This window comes from Plecotus auritus (assembly GCF_963455305.1).
Source record: "Plecotus auritus genome assembly, chromosome: 5".
Classification (NCBI taxonomy): Eukaryota; Metazoa; Chordata; class Mammalia; order Chiroptera; family Vespertilionidae; genus Plecotus; species Plecotus auritus.
Window position 1 is genome coordinate 32,161,967 of NC_137776.1, and position 20,012 is coordinate 32,181,978.

Below are 20,012 nucleotides of genomic sequence, written 5' to 3' on the forward strand. Positions count from 1 at the left end.
GTATAAGAGTGAGATAGAGTTCACATAAATTGACATGGAATCCAACCAGTGCCATGTTGTGGAGTTGGTGAAAAAGAAATAAGCTGCACTTCACTTATTTTTAATTTCTTTATTGATTATGGTGTTACATATATGTCCTTATTCCCCCATACCCCCCGTATCCTCCCTCCTCGTGCCCTCACCACGCCCCCCTCTGTCTGCACTTCACTTTTAGAATTTATAACAGAAACATGGAAGTCATGGGTAATGCTGCTGGTTAGATCTTCAACTAAGGAAGCCCAGGTGAAGGACCTTTAGAATGAACTGGCAGGTGGAGGGATTTTGTGCAGTGCACAAAATCACAGGGGACAACTTTGGTGATGATTTGAAAGCTTGAGATGAGGAAAATATGTGGAAAGACAAAATTGATACAGAAGAAGCATACACAGGTCCCATTACCAATTAAAAAACATAATTATAATGGAAGAAAGCAGGAACCAAACAGAAATGTAGGAACTAAAAAATCAGCTAGGGGATAGCAGGGCTAGGTCTAGATTCTAGAATGAGGCAAGGGAAATCTGAGGTGACAGATAAGGAGGATCTAACTCAGCACCTTCTTATGTCCTGAGCACCTCATTTGCATCACCCTAGACCTTTCTGGGCCCTGAGGGAAAGACATAAAAATGTGAAGGAAAAGAATATGAAGAAAGAAAGACACAGGAGGAAATGAATGCAAGTACATAGAAAAACTGGGGAAGACACAAAAGAAACTATGTAAAGAATGAGTAAAGAACAATGAATAAAAAACTGGTAGAGAGATGACCAAATAAAGAGAGAGAGCAGACAAATCAAAATATTGTTTTATTCGAGAGACAGTCACAGGTAAAAAGATGCAAGGGGCTGTTCATAATACCACTGAGAAGTTAAGGTGTCCACAATTATCAAAAGGGCCCTGGAACATTCTCAGATAAAAATAGGCCTCCTATCGCTTCTTGGCCTTTTGACTAAGATCAGGTGTAGTATCTATTTTTATCAGTTTAGTATCTGATACATCCTCTCTCTGAGGACAGTGTTTTGTGGGGTTGTATGGATTTAATTTAAAAAGATAAATTTTTTAAATGACCTCTTTCCAAATATCTCATCCTTTCCATTGCTTCAGTCGCCATTTATGATCTATTGATTTCCAAACACACATCTCCAGCCCAGACCTGTCACCTATGCTCATTTGATCAAGTGCCTGAAGCTCTTGATGGGAAGATCTAATGAACATCTCTACTGGAGGCTGTATCAGTTATCTACTGCTGAGTGACAAACAGTTCCAAAACATAGTGGATTAAAACAACCATGATTTTATTTGCCACTTCTGTCAATTCCAACTTTTAAAAATCTCCTCCAACCTTTCCATTTTTTCCATACCCAGCACACTACTCTAATCCAGACCCCCTTCACTTCTCACTTCAGTAGAGGAACAGTCTTCTGCTGGGCTCCTTTTTCCTATCTTGCTCCTTTCAGATCCATTCTTCACACTTCAGCTCAATGGACCTTTCAAAAATTCAAACAAGGTCTGATGGCTCTACTGTTTAAAACCCAATACCATCTTGTGGCCCTCAGTATTAGGTCAATACTGCATGCTGTGGGGATTAAAGGACACCTACCACAGCTTCATATTTCCCCTTCCCTCATGCCACCTTCCCATTGGAAAAAAAAACTCCTTTTAGTTACTTGAATTTGCCAAGCTCTCACAACTAAATCTCTGCCTTTATACATGCTTTTGGAAAACAGTTTGGTATAATCTTTTAATGGTTTTACTTTTAATGGATAATTTATATTATGGAATACTGTACCTCAGTGAAAATAAATATACAAAGTAAATACAAATGACTTTAATACACATAATGTTGAAAAAATAAGTCAAATCCCCACAACTAAATGGCAGAGAGGCAGAGACATAGAGAAGACATGGTTCCATTTATACAAATTTATATAAAATATAGAGCTGACAAACTTAATTATCTGTAATATTGAAAATCAAAGTGATGATTAACTTGAGTAAGATTGGTGGGAACAGTTAGTGACAGTCATCACTAAGGGGCTTCTGGGGTGTTGTCAATCTTCTATTACTTGACCAAAGTTATGGTTACTCAGATATGCTTCCTCTATAATTCAAAATACATGATTTACCCATTTTTATCCATGTATGTTTACAACAATTATTATTCTTATTTTTGAAAAAAACAAAAAAAATGATCATCATCAAATAATGAGAAGAGTCAGTAAAAACAAAAAATAATGCTAGTTAAGAGATGCATAAAGGAAAGACAGAGTTGAGCAGCTGAAAGGAGAGGGATGGGAGTAACTTTCCCTAGAGTGGAATTACAGGGAGAAGGGCTTGTTGATTGCAGTGAGGGTACTCACTCCCTTTGTGGGAGACAAATAAAATTCTTCATTTATTTTAATTTTGTTCAGGAGCAGAACTACCCAACCATGGAATCCAAGTAAATTCCTGTTCTGTACGTCTGGTGGATATAAAGAAGGAAAAGCCATTTTTTAATTCAAATGTTGAAAAGGAAACCCAAATATCTGACATAATAGGTAAGACTGACTGAAAGAATGTGTGATATGAATCCCAGATACTGTGTAAGGGTTTGGGACATGTCACCAGGGTCCACCGAGGAGATTCAAGTGACCTTGGGCGGAGGCAGGAGAAGAGGGAACCAGCGCCTTAGCAGTGATTTTAGCAGAAGAGTGTTCCTAGGAATTGAAAAAATGCAGATATAAGAATTGATGCCTGAGAAACTATTTCTAAAATAAGAGAGTAATGTATGGTGGTAGGAGATGAAGAAAAGAGAAAACAAAAGATTTTTAAAAAGGAAAAAATAATCAGAGCCAAGATACTTCTGAGAGGAAATGAGAAAGAAATGCAGGAAGAAAAAAAGAGGTACACAGAGATAACATCCCCAGAAAGACAGGCATAATTAAGAGAAATGGGCTGAGCCAATAGGAAAGTGAAGTAAAATGAGAATGAAAGAAGAGGTGGAATGAGGGTGGGCATTGGAGGTAGACTGAGGATGGAGGTAGGATATAGAGTAAGAGTGGGGGGAAGAAGTGCTTCAGGATGGGCAAAGCTGCTCTCTGTGCATGGATTTCACCACCTTCTGGGTAGGAGTTGGAGCAACCTGCAGGTTGCACATTTGGGTACAAACCAGAGAGACCTGAGTTAACTTAACTTCTCGTTATGGGGTTTTCTGTTCAGGGCTCCTTGGCCCCATCCTGAGACACTAAGGAGTTTTTCTCCTTCTGTGCAGTGATCAGCAGTGATGAAGATGAGTCCCCCAAAGCCTCCACCTCGGAACAAAGAAGGGGGTCTGGTAAGAAGGTGGGAGCTTAAGGATGGGACTGCAGGAACCTCAGTTAAGAGCTACTGCTTCCTGAGGCATCAGTTCTGAGTTTATTCTGTACCATGGATCCAGTTTATCCTGCAATCCCATTCTCTGCATTCATTTTACCTTGACCTTTTTGGGAAATGCAGGAAGATAAGATATATATATATATATATATATATATATATAAAATTATTAAATAAACATATACGTATTTTTGAGGATGACATCTATTGATGGGTTCTAATAGTCAACATATGTACTTGATTGTACAGTAGAAATAAGCTAGAACTAACTAGTTGTTATGACTATAAACTGTTGGATTTCTACAGTAATTTCTATAGAGAAGAGAAACCTCATATTTCTTAATTGGACAGTCATGTTGTCTTCTGATTACAAACTTTGAATCATGTCTGAATGCAATTCATCCAGCTATCTAGAGTTAGCAGAAATAAACACTTCAAGTAAAGTATGCTGAAACTCTTGTTTTTTAGAGTTTTTCAGCAAGTCATGATATATAGAGTGATTTTTCAAAGGACCTTTGCAAATAGTGTCTTAGCTTTTCCTTTACAACAGCCTTGAGGATTAAGCAGGAAGGACACTATTATCCTTGTTACTGGGTGAGAAAATGCAATCACATAAACCTTTCGGGGTCATCTACAAAGCCTCATGAAAATTAAGGGAAAGACAAGGCTACTGGATTCTGTGTTATTTCCTTTGTAAATTAGAGCTTGAAATGATTAACAAAATGTTATTTCCTCAATCCCATGAGCAGCACAAATGGTCACAAACTACAGCTCTTTAGTGCACAGGCTGGTCCTTCCTACTTTCTCAGAGGATATTTTGGAAAACACACTAGGAAAAGATCTAAGAACAAATAAAAATGTTACCTGGTCTTGATGTTACAAAAGATCAATATTTCAAATAATATGTTCATTCCATTGATCACTAGATCTATCAAAGTAAAATGTAAATTTACTTCTTCAGTTTTCATGGAGTATGCATTCTAACTTAGGTGTTAGTGTAAGCAAACTGCTTTAATAGGTCATTTCAATATAGGTCTATGTCTCAGACACAAGAGAAGATTATTTCTCAGCCTTGTAAACAGTTCAAGTTGCATCTGGGTGTGCAGAGGCTCTCTACCTTTAGCACAAGATTTCCAAGCTCTCCCCACAAAGAAACAACAAATAAAGGAAGTGTGAAATGACAAGAGAAGGGGTAAGAGGCAGGAGAGAGGTGTAGGAAAGTAAGGTTCAAACAGAGCAGAGGGGCTCTTTGCTAGTGACTTGTCTCTGTTCTGGGGACAAGGAATGGAGCATCACTAACCTACAAGGCAGGTGACTTAGAGGGACAGACCAGGTGAGCCTGTGTGTAGGCCATGGTATACATGGGTTTTCAAGATTTTTCAAGTTGTATTAGAGAATTTCCTGCTGAATCGGTTTCTTGGTTACATAGCGAGACATCTAAAGAATCCTATTCTTTTTTGCACTAATCAATAACCTTGACTCCTTAGAATCAAATGAGGAAGGAGAGATCCAAGAAGCCACCTGCTCAGCACCTGAGATTGCACCACGTAAGAATATTTGGATTGCATTCCTGGGTGAAAAATATCCAGAGTCTAAATCCAGAGCTCTATTTCCTAATAAACCTTATTCTGACATTCTCTATATGCATTGATTCTATTACTTCTAGGGCACAATTTCTGCTTTTAACTTCTTTGACCCTTTGGAATGTGAAAGAGGGCAAAAAGGCATTATAAACTGTTGTTTAGCTGGATGAGCCCAATCAGTTGATATATTGAAAAGGTAGAAATAATACACTAGCAAATGACTGTCTTTTTTACTACACACTATCATTTCTATTAATGCTGAAGAATTGAAATAATATACGTAGTCTTTACCAACATGCTTTATATTCTACAGAGCACAGTAAGCACAGCATTTCTGTATTTTTTGACAGTATTGTCATTAGTCCCCAACTTAGAAAGTCTTCAAAGAATAATTTGTGCTGCTATTTAATTATTGACATACAAATAGCTTCAGCCCAACTACTCTCAAACCCAAATGATAGTTGAGTGGTGGGCTTATATTGTGATTTTTCACAGGGCTTTTATGAATAAAGATTTGTCTTGTTTTCACAAATACCTTAACTGGGAGATAAAATAACTAAGTTATCCCCACATTATAGATGAGAACACTGGAGATAGACAGTTTAAGGGTCGATTATAAATTCACATGGAGTGCAAAAGGGAGAGCCAGGAAGGAGCCCAGCAGTATGACCATGAGCACCAGAACTTTATTCAGTTGAAGAAAAGAGTAAAATTATCATCTCAACATCAATATTATCATAACCCCTATGTGCTTTGTGACTTGTCATAGAATTTGTAAGATTTTGTTGTACAAATAGCTGTCTCTTCCTCCTACTTTACAGAGCCCCTGGCTTTGAGAACATCACCTACATGCAGGAAAAGACTTTGGGAAACTGGTAAGAGTAAATAAGAATTCTTCATAGTTATAAATGAACAGTATTTTCTACAAAATATTCATTCTAACTTTTTTATGTCCTTAAAAGTAAAATATAAATTTGCTTTAATTTTACCTGGTTTGGATTTTAACTTTTGTATAAGTTAGGCTAATGGCTATAACATATAAACACAAAGAGTCAAAGACTCAAACACAATAGAATTTGACTTTTTTCTCAAGTAAAGGTTCCTAGGAGGATTTGATGGTATACAGATGGGGCTTTATTTCACAAAGTCATTCTGGGAAGCAGCCATGGGGAGATCTGCCTTCTTCAATACCAGATTTCCAAGACAGCCCTGGGAGAGGAGCAGAGCTAAAAATAAATGTGAATACAAATGACTGGATATAGAGTTCAAAACAACAACAACAAATCCATAAAGAGACAAGTAAAAGGAGAAAGCAAATCTGGCATAAAAAAACAGAGGGTCGAGAAACCAAGATGGCGGCATAAGTAAGCACCTAAACTGCTGCCTCACACAACAATTTCAAAACTACAACTAAAAGACAGAACGGACATCATTCAGAACCACAGGAAAGCTGGCTGAATGGAAATTCTACAACTAGAAGTAAAGAAGAAAGCTCACGGAGAATCAGAGGAGCGGCAAAGGGCTGAGGTACTGAGACACAAGCAGAGAGGAAGGGCAACTGAGTGCCTGGCTGACTTTCTCTGGCAGGAGGGGGAAGGAAGCCCCTGACTGCACTGAACCCCAGTTCCGACTGCACTGAACCCCAGTTCCAAGTGAGTCCCTGGGGACCCACGCTCTTACAGGGGGAATCTAGACTGTCAGGCGGAAACTCAGGGGAGTCGAGGAAGTCAGAGGTCTGGAGGCGTGCGTGCAAGGGCAGGGCTAACGGGAAGCCAAGACTGTCTGCTCTGCCCTGAAACTCTGCCCCATCCAAGCTGAGCACAGAGGCTTTTGCAATTATGCAAGTCTAATCTTATAAGGCTGTCTCCAGCACCGAACTTCTCCCAGCATAGACACAGCTGATCCTCACAGCCAACTGGCCTGGAGGTCTATTCCTCCCAGTGATACCAACAACAATCAAGACTTAACTACAACAAGACTGTGCACACAGTCCACAAAGGGGTGCACCAAGAGTGTCCACCTCAGGTAACTGGGGAGGCCAACCCACTGGGCCATATAGGAAACCTAGCACACAAAGCTACTCTACCAACTCAGGGAAGCAACAAAAATGCGGAGACAAAGAAACAGATCACAAACGAAAGAAATGAAGGAAAACAAATGACTGGATATAGAGTTCAAAACCCACAGTTATAAGGCTTTTCAAGAATATCCTAGAAAAGGCCGATAAATTTAGTGAGACCCTGGAGGATATGAAAAAGGACCAACTAGAAATTAAACATACACTGAAAGAAATGAAAAATATTATACAGAGACCCAACGGCAGACTAGAGGAACACAAGAATCAAGTCAAAGATTTGAAAAACAAAGAAGCAAAAAACACTCAACTGGAAAAGCAAAAAGAAAAAAGAATCCAAAAATATGAAGATAGTGTAAGAAGCCTCTGGGACAACTTTAAGCATACCAACATCAGAATTATGGGGGTGCCAGAAGAAGACAGACAGCAAGAAACTGAAAACCTATTTGAAGAAATAATGACTGAAAACTTCCCCTACCTGGTGAAAGAAATAGACTTACAAGTCCAGGAAGCACACAGAACCCCAAACAAGAGGAATCCAAAGAGGACCACACCAAGACACATCATAATTAAAATGCCAAGGGCAAAGACAAAGAGAGAATATTAAAAGCAAGAGAAAAAGAGTTAGTTACCTACAAGGGAGCACCCATACGATTGTCAGCTGATTTCTCAACAGAAACTATGCAGGCCAGATGGGAGTGGCAAGAAATATTCAAGGACCTACAACCAAGATTACTCTACCCAGCAAAGTTATCATTCAGAATGGAAGGTCAGATAAAGAGCTTCACAGATAAGAAAAAGCTAAAGGAGTTCATCACCGCCAAACCAGTATTATATGAAATGCTGAAAGGTATTCTTTAAGAAGAGGAAGAAGAAAAAAGTAAAAATAAAAATTATGAACAACAAATACATATCTATCAACAAGTGAATCTAAAAATCAAGTGAATAAAAAAATCTGATGAACAGAATAAACTGGTGAATATAATAGAATCAGGGGCATAGTCAGGGGGAAAGGGTATGGGGGGTGCAGGAAGAGACTGGACAAAAATCGTACACCTATGGATGAGCACAGTTTGGGGGAGGTAAGGGCAGAGGGTGGGGTGGGAACCGGGTGGAGGGGAGTTATGGGGGGGGGGAGGAGAAACAATTGTTTTTTTTTTGTTTTTTTTTGTTTTATTTCTTTTTATTTTTTTTTTTATTTTTTTTTTATTTTTTTTTTCTTTTCAAATTTTTATTAAGGTATTATATGTGTACATATCTTACCATTGCCCCCCACCCCCACCCCACTCCCATACATGCCCTCACCCCCCAATGTTTTGCATCCGTTGGTTACTCTTATATACATGCATATAAGTCCTTCAGTTGATCTCTTATTTCCCCCACCTCTCCCTAACCTTACCCCTGTAATTTGACAGTCTGTTTGATGCTTTACTGCCTCTGTAACTATCTTTTTGTTCATCAGTTTATAATGTTTTTCATTATCCCCAAATGAGTGGGATCATGTGGTATTTTTCTTTCATTGACTGGCTTATTTCACTTAGCATAATGTTCTCTAATTCCATCCAAGTGCCTACAAATGGTAGTAATTCCTTCTTTTTTACGGCAGCATAGTATTCCATTGTGTAGATGTACCATAGTTTTCTGATCCAGTCATCTGCTGATGGGCACCTAGGCTGTTTCCAAATCTTAGCTATTGTAAATTGTGCTGCTATGAACATAGGGGTGCATATATCCTTTCTGATTGGTGTTTCTGGTTTCTTAGGATATATTCCTAGGAGTGGGATTACTGGGTCAAATGGGAGTTCCATTTTCAGTTTTTTGAGGAAACTCCATACTGTTCTCCACAGTGGCTGCACCAGTCTGCATTCCCACCAGCAGTGCACGAGGGTTCCTTTTTCTCCGCATCCTCGCCAACACTTGCCGTTTGTTGATTTGTTGATGATAGCCATTCTGACAGGTGTGAGATGGTATCGCATTGTTGTTTTGATTTGCATCTCTCGGATAATTAGTGACTTTGAGCATGTTTTCATGTGTCTCTTGGCCTTCCTTCTGTCTTCTTTCGAAAAGATTCTATTTAGGTCCGTTGCCCATTTTTTTATTGGATCCTTTATCTTCCTTTTATTAAGTTGTATAAGCTGCCTGTAGATGTTGGAAATTAAACCTTTATCAGTGATACCATTTGCAAATATGTTCTCCCATACAGTGGGGTTTCTTGTTGTTTTGTTGATGGTTTCTTTTGCTGTGCAAAAGCTTTTTATTTTGATGTAGTCCCATTTGTTTATTTTCTGTTTGGCTTCCATTGCCCTAGGGGCAGTATCACTGAAAAAGTTCTTTTGGCATATGTCTGAGATTTTGCTGCCTGTGGATTCCTCTAGTATTTTTATGGTTTCCCGTCTTATATTTAAGTCCTGTACCCATTTTGAGTTTATTTTTGTGTATGGTGTAAGTTGGTGATCTAGTTTCATTTTTTTGCATGTATCTGTCCAATTTTCCCAACACTATTTATTAAAGAGACTGTCTTGACTCCATTGTATGCTCATGCCTCCTTTGTCAAATATTAAATGCGCATATTGGTTTGGGTCGATATCTGGATTCTCTATTCTGTTCCATTGATCTATATGTCTGTTCTTGTGCCAGTACCAGGCTGTTTTGAGGACAGTGGCTTTGTAATACAGCTTGAAATCTGGTATTGAGATCCCTCCTACTTTATTCTTCTTTCTCAGGATTGCTGTGGCTATTCGGGGTCTTTTTTTATTCCAGATGAATTTTTGGAGAGTTCTTTCTAGGTCTGTGAAATACGCCGTTGGTATTTTAATGGGGAGTGCATTGAATCTATAGATTGCTTTGGGTAGTATGGACATTTTAATGATGTTGATTCTACCAATCCATGAACATGGTATGTTCTTCCATCTGTTTACATCTTCCTCTATCTCTTTTTTCAGTGTCCTGTAGTTTTCCGCATATAGGTCTTTTACCTCCTTGGTTAGGTTTATTCCTAAGTATCTTAATTTTTTTGGTGCGATGGAAAATGGGATTGCTTTTTTAGTCTCTCTTTCTGTAAGTTCATTGTTGGTGTATAGAAATGCCATAGATTTCTTGGTGTTAATTTTGTATCCTGCTACATTGCCGAATTCATTTATTAAGTCTGTTAGTTTTTTGATGGAGTCTTTCGGGTTTTTTATGTACAATATCATGTCATCTGCAAATAAGGACAGGTTTACTTCTTCTTTTCCAATTTGGATGCCTTTTATTTCTTCTTCTTGTCTAATTGCAGTGGCTAATACTTCCAGTACTATGTCAAACAGGAGTGGTGAGAGTGGGCATCCCTGTCTTGTTCCTGTTCTTAGGGGAAATGGTTTTAGTTTTTGCCCATTGAGTATGATGTTAGCTGTGGGTTTATCATATATAGCTTTTATTATGTTGAGGTATGATCCTTCTATTCCCACCTTGTTGAGAGTTTTTATCAAGAAAGTGTGTTGGATTTTGTCAAATGCTTTTTCTGCATCAATTGATATGACTATGTGATTTTTATCTCTCAATTTGTTTATGTGATGTATCACATTTATTGATTTGCGGATATTGAACCATCCTTGCATTCCTGGGATAAATCCTACTTGGTCATGGTGTATGATCTTTCTGATGTACTGCTGGATCCTATTTGCTAGAATTTTATTGAGGATTTTGGCATCTACATTCATGAGGGATATTGGCCTGTAATTCTCCTTCATTGTGTTGTCTTTATCTGGTTTTGGTATTAGGGTGATGCTGGCTTCATAGAAGGAGCTTGGAAGTGTTCCTTCCTCTTGAATTTTTTGGAATAGTCTGAGGAGGATAGGTTTTAGTTCTTCCTTGAATGTTTGGTAGAACTCTCCTGTGAAACAATTGTAATAATCTGAACAATAAAGATTTATTAAATTTTAAAAAATAAATAAATAAAATAAAAGAAAGAAAGCAGAGATGCCCACTGGGGTGAAATAGCTTAGTCCCAGGCCTTGGTCATGTGGCCACTCTAAAAACTGCAAAGAAAGGAAACATTATAATTCCTGCTTAACCAAAAAGGATGGCTCTTGTTGGATGGCAGTGAATCTTATTCCATGTTGTTAGACATGTCACCCCCAAGTGTGGTGGATCACATTGTGATGTTCCCATACCAGCTATTCTGCACAGAGCAGAGAAAATGGGACAGTCAGCTGCTGTTCAGTTTTGTCATAACCTTGTTCAAATCTCAATGGACTCTGGTCATACTCTCTATTGACAGAAGGAACAGCTTCTGGTTATTACCATCAAATCCCATTTATAACTTTTGTCAGATGACCCCCAATATGACATTAACCTACAGAGTGATATTTTTTGAAATAGCTTCACAATTATGGAAAATCACAAATGTGATAAATAGTTTACATAGACTCATGGCAGCTAAGTCCAGATTCACTGCCAAATTAGTTATCTGCCAGCCTATGAAAAAATGTTGGTTTTCTAACATTGATTTTGCACATGGGCTAAAGGATGTGGGTTTTTGCTCCATTTGGTATTGATCTCTTTCCTTTAGATGGGAAGAAACAGAAATAAAAATCATCCCACCTTTATGTTCCAAAGCCTTCTACAATGTGAGGAATCATAAGATTTACCTCTTTTCATTATGGAGTACTAGTTGTGTTTTCCCTTACCTCCTAGATTCTCCAGATATTGGAAACCAATCTACTTGGAAGATGAGCAATAAGAAAAGACGTAAGAACAAACAAAACTCTTGATGTAACAAATTGCTTTCTTTGCTACAATAGCTTCAGCCAATTTTTTGTTATATCCTTTACATTTAAAAAAGTTATTAGGATTTTAGGTGATATACATGATACATTTTGCATTGGGTGGACTGAGCTAATTGGTATAAAAGTTCAATGGCATTATGAGCAATGCAAGTTTATATTCTTCACTCAAATAAAGGACCAAGTAGTTCTGTGGTGGAGGGATACTTTGCTCCACGCGATCATTGAGGAACCAGCTGATGGAGACTCTGACTTCTAGAAAATATCTCTTCCATGGTTCCCCTGGATAAAACAGAGTAGAAGTAGATGTACAGATAAGTGGAAGGTTAAGAAATGTAAGAAATGGTGACAAAAGGAAGTGCCTTCCATGGCAAAGCTGTCCCTGACCTTGGGGATGGTTCCCGGAGTAACCTTGACCAACAGGTCAGATGGAGCCATAGGGTGGCCTGGCAGTAGGAATGTTCCTACCCCTCTCACACAAGCTTTCTTTTTCCAATTTTTCTTTTGATGATTCCATGCTGGATTGGTTCCTAGGACGCAGACTGAGACTGTTACGGAATTTTATTTTTTTCTGCAGGGTTCAGCAGTGGTGACTCTTCAGAATTGAGTAACGAAGAAGAGCCTCAGGAAACTTCTAGTTCAGCCCTCAGAAATGGGTCAGGTAACGAAGATTAAGATGCCAAGCCTTGGTCTGCGAATGTCAGGAATCTGAAATTAAAGCTACTGTTTCCAGATGCATTTTGCTCTGAGCATCTTGAAGAACTTATACCCAGTTAATCCTGGCAACTCCTTTCAGCATTTTAGAAAATTAGAGGAGGCAGGAAATTATTACAAACTCATGTTTAACAGGATGAGCCCTATTGACTAAATGTATATAATTATACATTGCTGTTTTAGAAGAAATAAATAGCAAAATGATAACATCTTTTAAATACCTGCTGTGATGCCGACTAATATTAAGATCTTAGATTTACATTGGTTCACATTAATGTCATTTGTAATGGTAAAAGAGAACTGGCCTGCCCTGCTATGTAATAATAGACAGAAATAAAAAGCTTCAGATCAACCACTCTCAAACTTTAGAATAGTTTTTAAAGATTTCTATCACATTGTAATTGGATTATATTGTGTTATTTTAAAGCACTTCGGCAAATGAGATTTTACTTTGTCATCACAAAGTCCTTAAGACTTAGGCAGGCTAATTCTTCTGTTGTTGTTAATCTTCACCTGCGGGTACTTTTCCATTGGTTTTGAGAGAAAGAGGAAGAGACAGAGAGAAAGAAACATCAATGTGAGAGAGACACATGGATTGGTTGCCTTCCACGCCAAGGTGCCAGAATTAAACCAGAGCCCTTCAGTCTGTGGGCCGATGCTCTATCCACTGAGCCAAACTAGCTAGGGCTAGGCAGGCTAATTCTTTCTATCCCCATTTTAGGATGAGGAAATTGATGTACAAATTTATGTAAGTGTCAAAAAGGATGAGTGTTGCATGTAGCAGGCAGGAAAATAAGGGCTATTTCAATATGATCAAAGTCCAAAGAGAAGGTACAAGGGGACCTGGCATATTCACAAGGGAATGTATCAGTGCCTGATATAAGAAAACTTATTTAGCAAACAACTATATATATATATATATATATATATATATATATATATATATATCCACCTATATTGGTGTGGATATTAATATATTAATATCTTGATGGAGAAGGAAATATGAAAATCATAAAGAATCAGGAGGTAGAAATAGAGTCAGCTCTATGGTATCCAAAACACCTAGAATAATAAAACTAAAAAGAATGGACAGAGAAATAAAAATAAACAGAGATTAACCGTATCATTGATTTAAAAAGAGAAATCAAGGACAGAGAAACTCACAAAATCAACAGGATGGAGACAGAAAGTGTAAGGCAGAGCAATGAGCAAAAATACTGAGAAGTAATAAGAAAATGAGGTATAGCTAGATAGAAAAAGAAACAGGTATCTGTTGTATGTGATGTGTAGTCATTGGAGTAGGCATACTTTTCCCTAGCTCATCTGAGCTGTGAACATAATTCAACATAACCACATTGAAGTGTGTTCCTGGTCATCATGTACTGTGTGTCATTTTCTTACTTCCCTTCAGTGTCCAGTGTCCTGTCTTCAAATGAATAGAGGAAGAGAGTCAGAAGAGATGCCATACTGTAGTGAAGAAGCCAATTGTGATACTACTTACCAGTTATCTTTGTTTTCCTGTCTGCACAGAGGAAAAGCTCTTCCTTCTTTTCCCTACCTCTCCCCCAAAACATTGCCTTACATGTGCACACAAATGAACACACACTCATACACGGACAGACTTAAGCACAGATTAGGACTACATCCTCCACTTTGAGGGAACCAAAGAGAAAGAGGAGCGGGGCTCCTGAATGGAGGGAGGGGACAATGAGAAGATAATGCGAGGAGAATGGAAAAGGTCAGCTGAGGTCATCAAATGAAAAGGTATATGAGTAAGTTTCAAGGTTTTCTAAGTGGACATGGGATCCAAATATCACCAGATGGGGGTTTTGTGGGGCAGAGTAGGATGACTTTCAAGATATGTCTCAGAAGTTTACCAGAAATCTATAATAATAAAAGTGTAATATGCTAATTAGACTGGACGACCTTCCAGACAAACTTCCGGATGAAGCCAGGGCTGTGAGGGAAGCCCTGGTCCCAGGTGCCAGAGGGAAGCCGGTGCTGGCAGCCAGGGGAAGGAAGGCCTACTCTTGCACAAATTTTGTACATTGGGCCTCTAGTATGGTAATAAAGTTCATGACTGACAGACCTGCAATGCAGAAAGATCAGAGGAAACTGGCAAAAGAAACAGTGGTCAATAGTGAAGTCAGTGTCAAAAGAGCAGGCATTTGGTGATGATAAGAGTAGTAATTTGTAAGACTAAGCTGAACATCGATGAAGAAAATGTAAAGACAAAGTTTGCAATTATAAAAACAGCAAAAAGATCAAGATAAGACAGAAAAGGAAGCAAAGAAGCAAAGAAAAACAAAAGGGAAGTGACAGTGGAAAGAGGATTACTTCAATAGTGGAACCACATCCAGAGGCAGAAGCATAGAAAAATAGATGGGAATGAGATGTATATAGGGAGTAATCAGTGGAGAGGAATTAGATGAGGCATAAAAAGAACTGTAGAGAAAGAGTTAAAATAAGAGAGAAATGGTAGAGAAGATGGAGGCAGTGGGAAAGGGAGAGGGAGGTGGAGAAATTGTGGGATCTGAGATGCCCATAAGACAAAAGCAATGTCTGCACAAGGGGTAGTTCACACCAGCAGTGAGTTTTCAGAGTAAGGTGTCTCCAGGTATTAAAATGGTCCATGTAACTCACCCAGACTACTAGAGATGTCACCAGGCATTTCAGCCATTCTTATGGCTTTAATCACCACCCACAACCTAATGGATTGTGGTGGAGAAGCCAATTGTGATACTACTTATGATGGTTCCTATACATCTTCAGTTCAGACCTGTCTTCTAAGCTTCTAAACTCATTCATCCAACTGTCAGCAAGACCTCTGGTCAAGGTCTTAAAGGCCTTAGCCTTCTCCTCTTAGATGTCTTTCCATTTGAAACTCAACTCTTCTAAAACTGAGCACATCATCTTTTTCTCTAAAACCAACACCTGCTCCCAGCGTTCTCAAGCTCTAAAACACACTATTAATTTACCAGTTCTTTCAAGTTCATATTCTCAGAGTCATCAGTATAGCCCTCTGTAACCTAACTCTATTAATTCTTCCTTTTAAATGTCTCCAGGCTGTCCATGCATCTCCATCACCAAGCTATCACTTTAATCAATGTCTATAATCACTTCTCACTGGAACTAGAGTGACAGGCTCCTGCTTGTCCTCCTGCTTCTAATTTTGTTCACACCAAACGTATTCTAAGTTATTTAGCTAAATTGGTCTTTCAAAAATGCAAATATGTCCATGCTGCTCTCCTACATAAAATCCATTGTCCTTCACTTTCCTTTAGGATTAAGTTAAATCTCCTTTGTGTGGCCCCCAAAGCCACCTATCTGGAGGCTCCTGCCTCTTTCTCCATCGTTATCATTACCACTAACTTTCCTACTTCATGTTCAAACATCCCTAAGCTCCTCTTGGTTACTTGCATTCACTGAATATAGACCTTTGCACATACTTCTCCATCCACATGGGGCTATTGTCTTGGTCCCTTTCCTCCATAATCTGGCTAACTCCTGCTTCCATGATACATACTCTGGAAGAGGTCCCTTATCTCAAATTTACTAGTTTTTCCTGCTGTACCCTCCCCTCCTTCCAGAGTACTCTGTGTGATCTGTGTTCTAACATTCTTCAACTTTCAATATATTCACTTCTTTATGTTTCAGTGTCATGGTTGCTCTTAAGTTGACAAACACTGACACTTCAGTAGTCATATGTCCTACATTGTTATCAGTGTCCATCTCAGCATATGGCACACAACAGAAGCTTAACAAATGTGTTGCGTGAATGAAAATAATTGCTTAGTCTCTGTATTCCAACATTTGGAAATTTGTCTGGCCAAAGTTAGTTTATTAGAGCATCTATATGGAATGTTTACAAAAACTATTTTAATAATTTAATTATACATTTAATAATTTAATTAGACTTATAAATGTAACAGTATTTCTGGAAAAGAATAACATCACATAAAAATAAATACAAAGGTTTGTAAAAAATGTCATTGAGGAATGGATGGGAGAAGCACATAAAGAAAAAATAGAAAGCTAAAGATGCAGATCTGGGGCAAAGAAAATAGAGAAGAAAAAAAAAAGATTGAAAGGAAGGGACAGAGATAATGAGGAACAACAATAGATAAAGAGATTTCAGAGGTAGAGCCATCCTTTGATGTAGGGGGAAAGGAGGAGGATTCAAGGCCAGGGGCGCAAATTAAAATTGCAAATTAAAGTTTTCTACAAATCATAACATAGGAGCAGAGATCCAAGGACTTGGAAATCAGAAGTGTTCCTGTGTCATGTGTTCACCAAGTGCTGTGCCAAGAGGCCAAGAAGCAAGGTCTAAATGTAGCCAAGCGAGAACCAAGATGGCAGCATAGGAAAACACCTGAACTTGCTGCCTCACACAACCACTTTGAAACTACAACTAAAAGACAAAACGGATATCATCCAGAACCATGGGAAGGCTGTCTAAGTGGAATTTATACAACTAGAAGGAAAGAGAAGACTACACTGAGACTGGGACGGGGTGCAGAGGTGCGGAGGGATGGAGGCGCACGTGGAAAGGGGCTGGCAACTGAGTACCCTGTTGTCTTTTTCAATAGGGAGGGAGATACAAGCTCCCAACTGCTCTGAACTCCAGTTCTGAGTGAGACTCTGGGGACCCAGACTCATAAGAGGAGAAACTGGACTGTCTGGCATCAGGCCGGAACACAAGGGCAGCTTTCTCTCAGAGATGCTTGCAGCGATCATTGTTCCTGCATGGTGCCACAGAACACAGAGACCTGGGAAACTCTTTGGAGCAGGGCTGACTGTCAGCCATTGCTGTTTTCTCCGCCCTGGTATTCCCACCCAATTTACAACCCCACCCAAGCTATGCTCAGAGGCTTTTGCATAAGTATGGTCTGGCCTTTTGCAATCTAAAACCAAACAAACTGCAGCTGGGTCAGAGAGCCCCAGTGCCTCCAAAAGAAGGCCCGAGGTTCGACAGCAGCTTGCATTGCTTCACAGCTGGGCCTCATCTGGGCACCTCCAACCCCAGACAAAGAGGAGGAACCTGCAGATCTCTCTGTAACTCCTGCTTGGTGGCCTCAGGCAGTGGCTCACTTTGCAACTCCTTGGAGATCCAAGAGCCAGTGTACCCAGTGGTCAGAGTGAGACCATCCAGATTACAACTCTTCACAACCATAAGAGACACACTCAGGGGGCAGACGCAGTGAGTGCCAAAGCCCCACTGAAGCAAGTCTTGCCCCATAAGGGTGTCTCCAGCACAGAAGTTCTCCCATTATAGATACAACTGATCCTCACAGCCCGTTGGCCTGGAGATCAATTCCTCCCAGTGATACCAACAACAATCAAGGCTTAACTACAACAAGACTGTGCACACAGCCCACAAAGGGGTGCACCAAGAGTGTCCACCTCAGGTAATTAGGGAGGCTGAGCCACTGGGCCCTATAGGACACCTAGCACACAAAACCATTCTACCAACACAGGGAAGCAGCCAAAATGCAGAGACAAAGAAACAGGTCACAAATGAAAGAAATGGAGGAAAGCAAACTGGATATAGAGTTCAAAACCACGGTTATAAGGTTACTCAAGAATCTTCTTGAAACCTCTGAGAAATTTAGTGAGACCTTCAAGGATATGAAAAAGGACCAACCAGAAATTAAGCGTACACTGACTGAAATAAAGAATAATATACGGAGATCCAACAGCAGACTAGAGGATCCCAAGAATCAAGTCAAAGATTTGAAATACAAAGAAGCAAAAAACACTCAACCGGAAAAACAAAAAGAAAAAAGAATTTTAAAAAAATATGAAGATAGTGTAAGGAGCCTCTGGGACAACTTCAAGCGTACCAACATCAGAATTATGGGGGTGCCAGAAGAAGAGAGAGAGCAAGACATTGAAAACCTATTTGAAGAAATAATGACAGAAAACTTCCCCACCTGGTGAAAAAAAAATAGACTTACAAGTCCAGGAAGCGCAGAGAACCCCAAGCAAGAGGAGTCCAAAGAGGACCACACCTGTGCCGGGGAAGAGGACGCCGGGATCACCACCCCGGATGCCGCTGGGGAGGAACTTGTCTCCGAACCGGACGGGACTTCGGCGGGCAAGGGGTGGCTACTACCGGTATCGAGGAGAAACCGCTTTCCGGAACAGGGAGCTAGCCTGGGGACCTAGTCAGGGGCCCTCTGCTGGAAGGAGTGTGTGCGGAGATCTCAGCGTTGGGACCCGCGTGGCCTGGGAAGACTCAGGCAGGGAGCCTTCTGATTCAGCCATGGGTGGTCCCGGGACAGAGAGCAGGGGACCTCTGTGTCCTCCTTTGCAGTTTTGCTCCAGAAAATAAATTGAGTATCAAAGAACCAGTGGTTAGCATCTCTTCAAACAATGCAGTAATAGAACTGGCCAAATCTTCAGAGTGCTATGGACATTGGAGAGAGTGGTATTATGGTTTAAACAACGATTCTTTGGAGGAAAGGTTATTTGTCAATGAAGAAAATGTCAATGAATTTCTTGAAGAGGTCCTGAGCTCTCCATTCCAACAGACAATACCCCTAACTTCACCGTTAATTGAAGTTCTTCAGGTTACTGATAGTAAGCTTCAAATTCACACAAAGTTGCAAAAACGTAGTAACTCTGAACAGCTTCATGAAAAGGAAGAAAGTCAATGAAGGAAGTCATCCAACTAAAAAAAATATAGAACATCCTACCACCTCAACAACTGCTTCTGATTCATCTATAGCAGTTAAAGTACGAGAAATAGACAGCTGTGGTTCAGTTGAATACCTGCAACAAGAGTCTCTTGATATGTCCCAAATGTTATTTGGAAAGTCTCAGCAACCCGAGTTAAAAATAGAACCTGAATTTGTAAAAGAAAAAGGTGCTGTTTACTCAAGTGAGGAGAAAGATAATTTAAAAGAACTAATAATAACTAAAGAGGAAGAATTAACAGTTCAGTATATACCTGGTTTTGACAACATAAAAGAAACCAATATGCAGGATGGTAGTGTGCAGATTACTAAAGATCATGTGACTCATTGTGCATTCAGTTTTCAGAATTCTTTGCTATATGACTTGGAACAATTCTTCAGAATTTAAAAGTTAAGAGCAGAAAATTTTTGGATTTAAATTCTATTTCTGTAAACTAATACCTTAAAACCAAAGATACTCAAGAAAGTATATTTTGGATTTAAAATAGGTTTTCTGTTTACTCTCTAAAAACTGAAGATATTCAAGAAATTAAAATTTGCAATTTTGATTCTAATGGGGAAACTGGAGATATTTTTTTGCATGTAGAGTTTATACAGCTTCAGGGAGATAAGTTTTGTGATTCCTCTGAGAGATGTATATTCTTAGAGTTAAACATTTAGTTTTAATATAACCTGTATATATTTACTTCTGTGTTTGTTTTCAGCTTCTTTTGTTTACCATTACACTTTAATAAAGTTTCAAGATATTCACTAAGTTGTGTCTGTCACAAAAAGCAACTCTCAAGAACGTAACTA

The 20,012-nt window shown here is 39.2% G+C and overlaps 1 protein-coding gene across 2 annotated transcripts in view; it reads left to right on the top strand.

The window, feature by feature from the left end:
- LOC308248033 (nuclear body protein SP140-like protein) overlaps positions 1 to 20,012 on the top strand; it is a 71,683-nt gene that overhangs the window by 27,630 nt on the left and 24,041 nt on the right. For both annotated transcript variants that reach the window (XM_080667955.1, XM_080667956.1), the window contains exons 8-13: positions 2,446 to 2,571; positions 3,285 to 3,347; positions 4,873 to 4,932; positions 5,790 to 5,843; positions 11,717 to 11,770; positions 12,383 to 12,466. In XM_080667955.1, the coding sequence (XP_080524081.1) occupies positions 2,446 to 2,571; positions 3,285 to 3,347; positions 4,873 to 4,932; positions 5,790 to 5,843; positions 11,717 to 11,770; positions 12,383 to 12,466 (441 nt within the window). The remainder of the gene's footprint in view (positions 1 to 2,445; positions 2,572 to 3,284; positions 3,348 to 4,872; positions 4,933 to 5,789; positions 5,844 to 11,716; positions 11,771 to 12,382; positions 12,467 to 20,012) is intronic.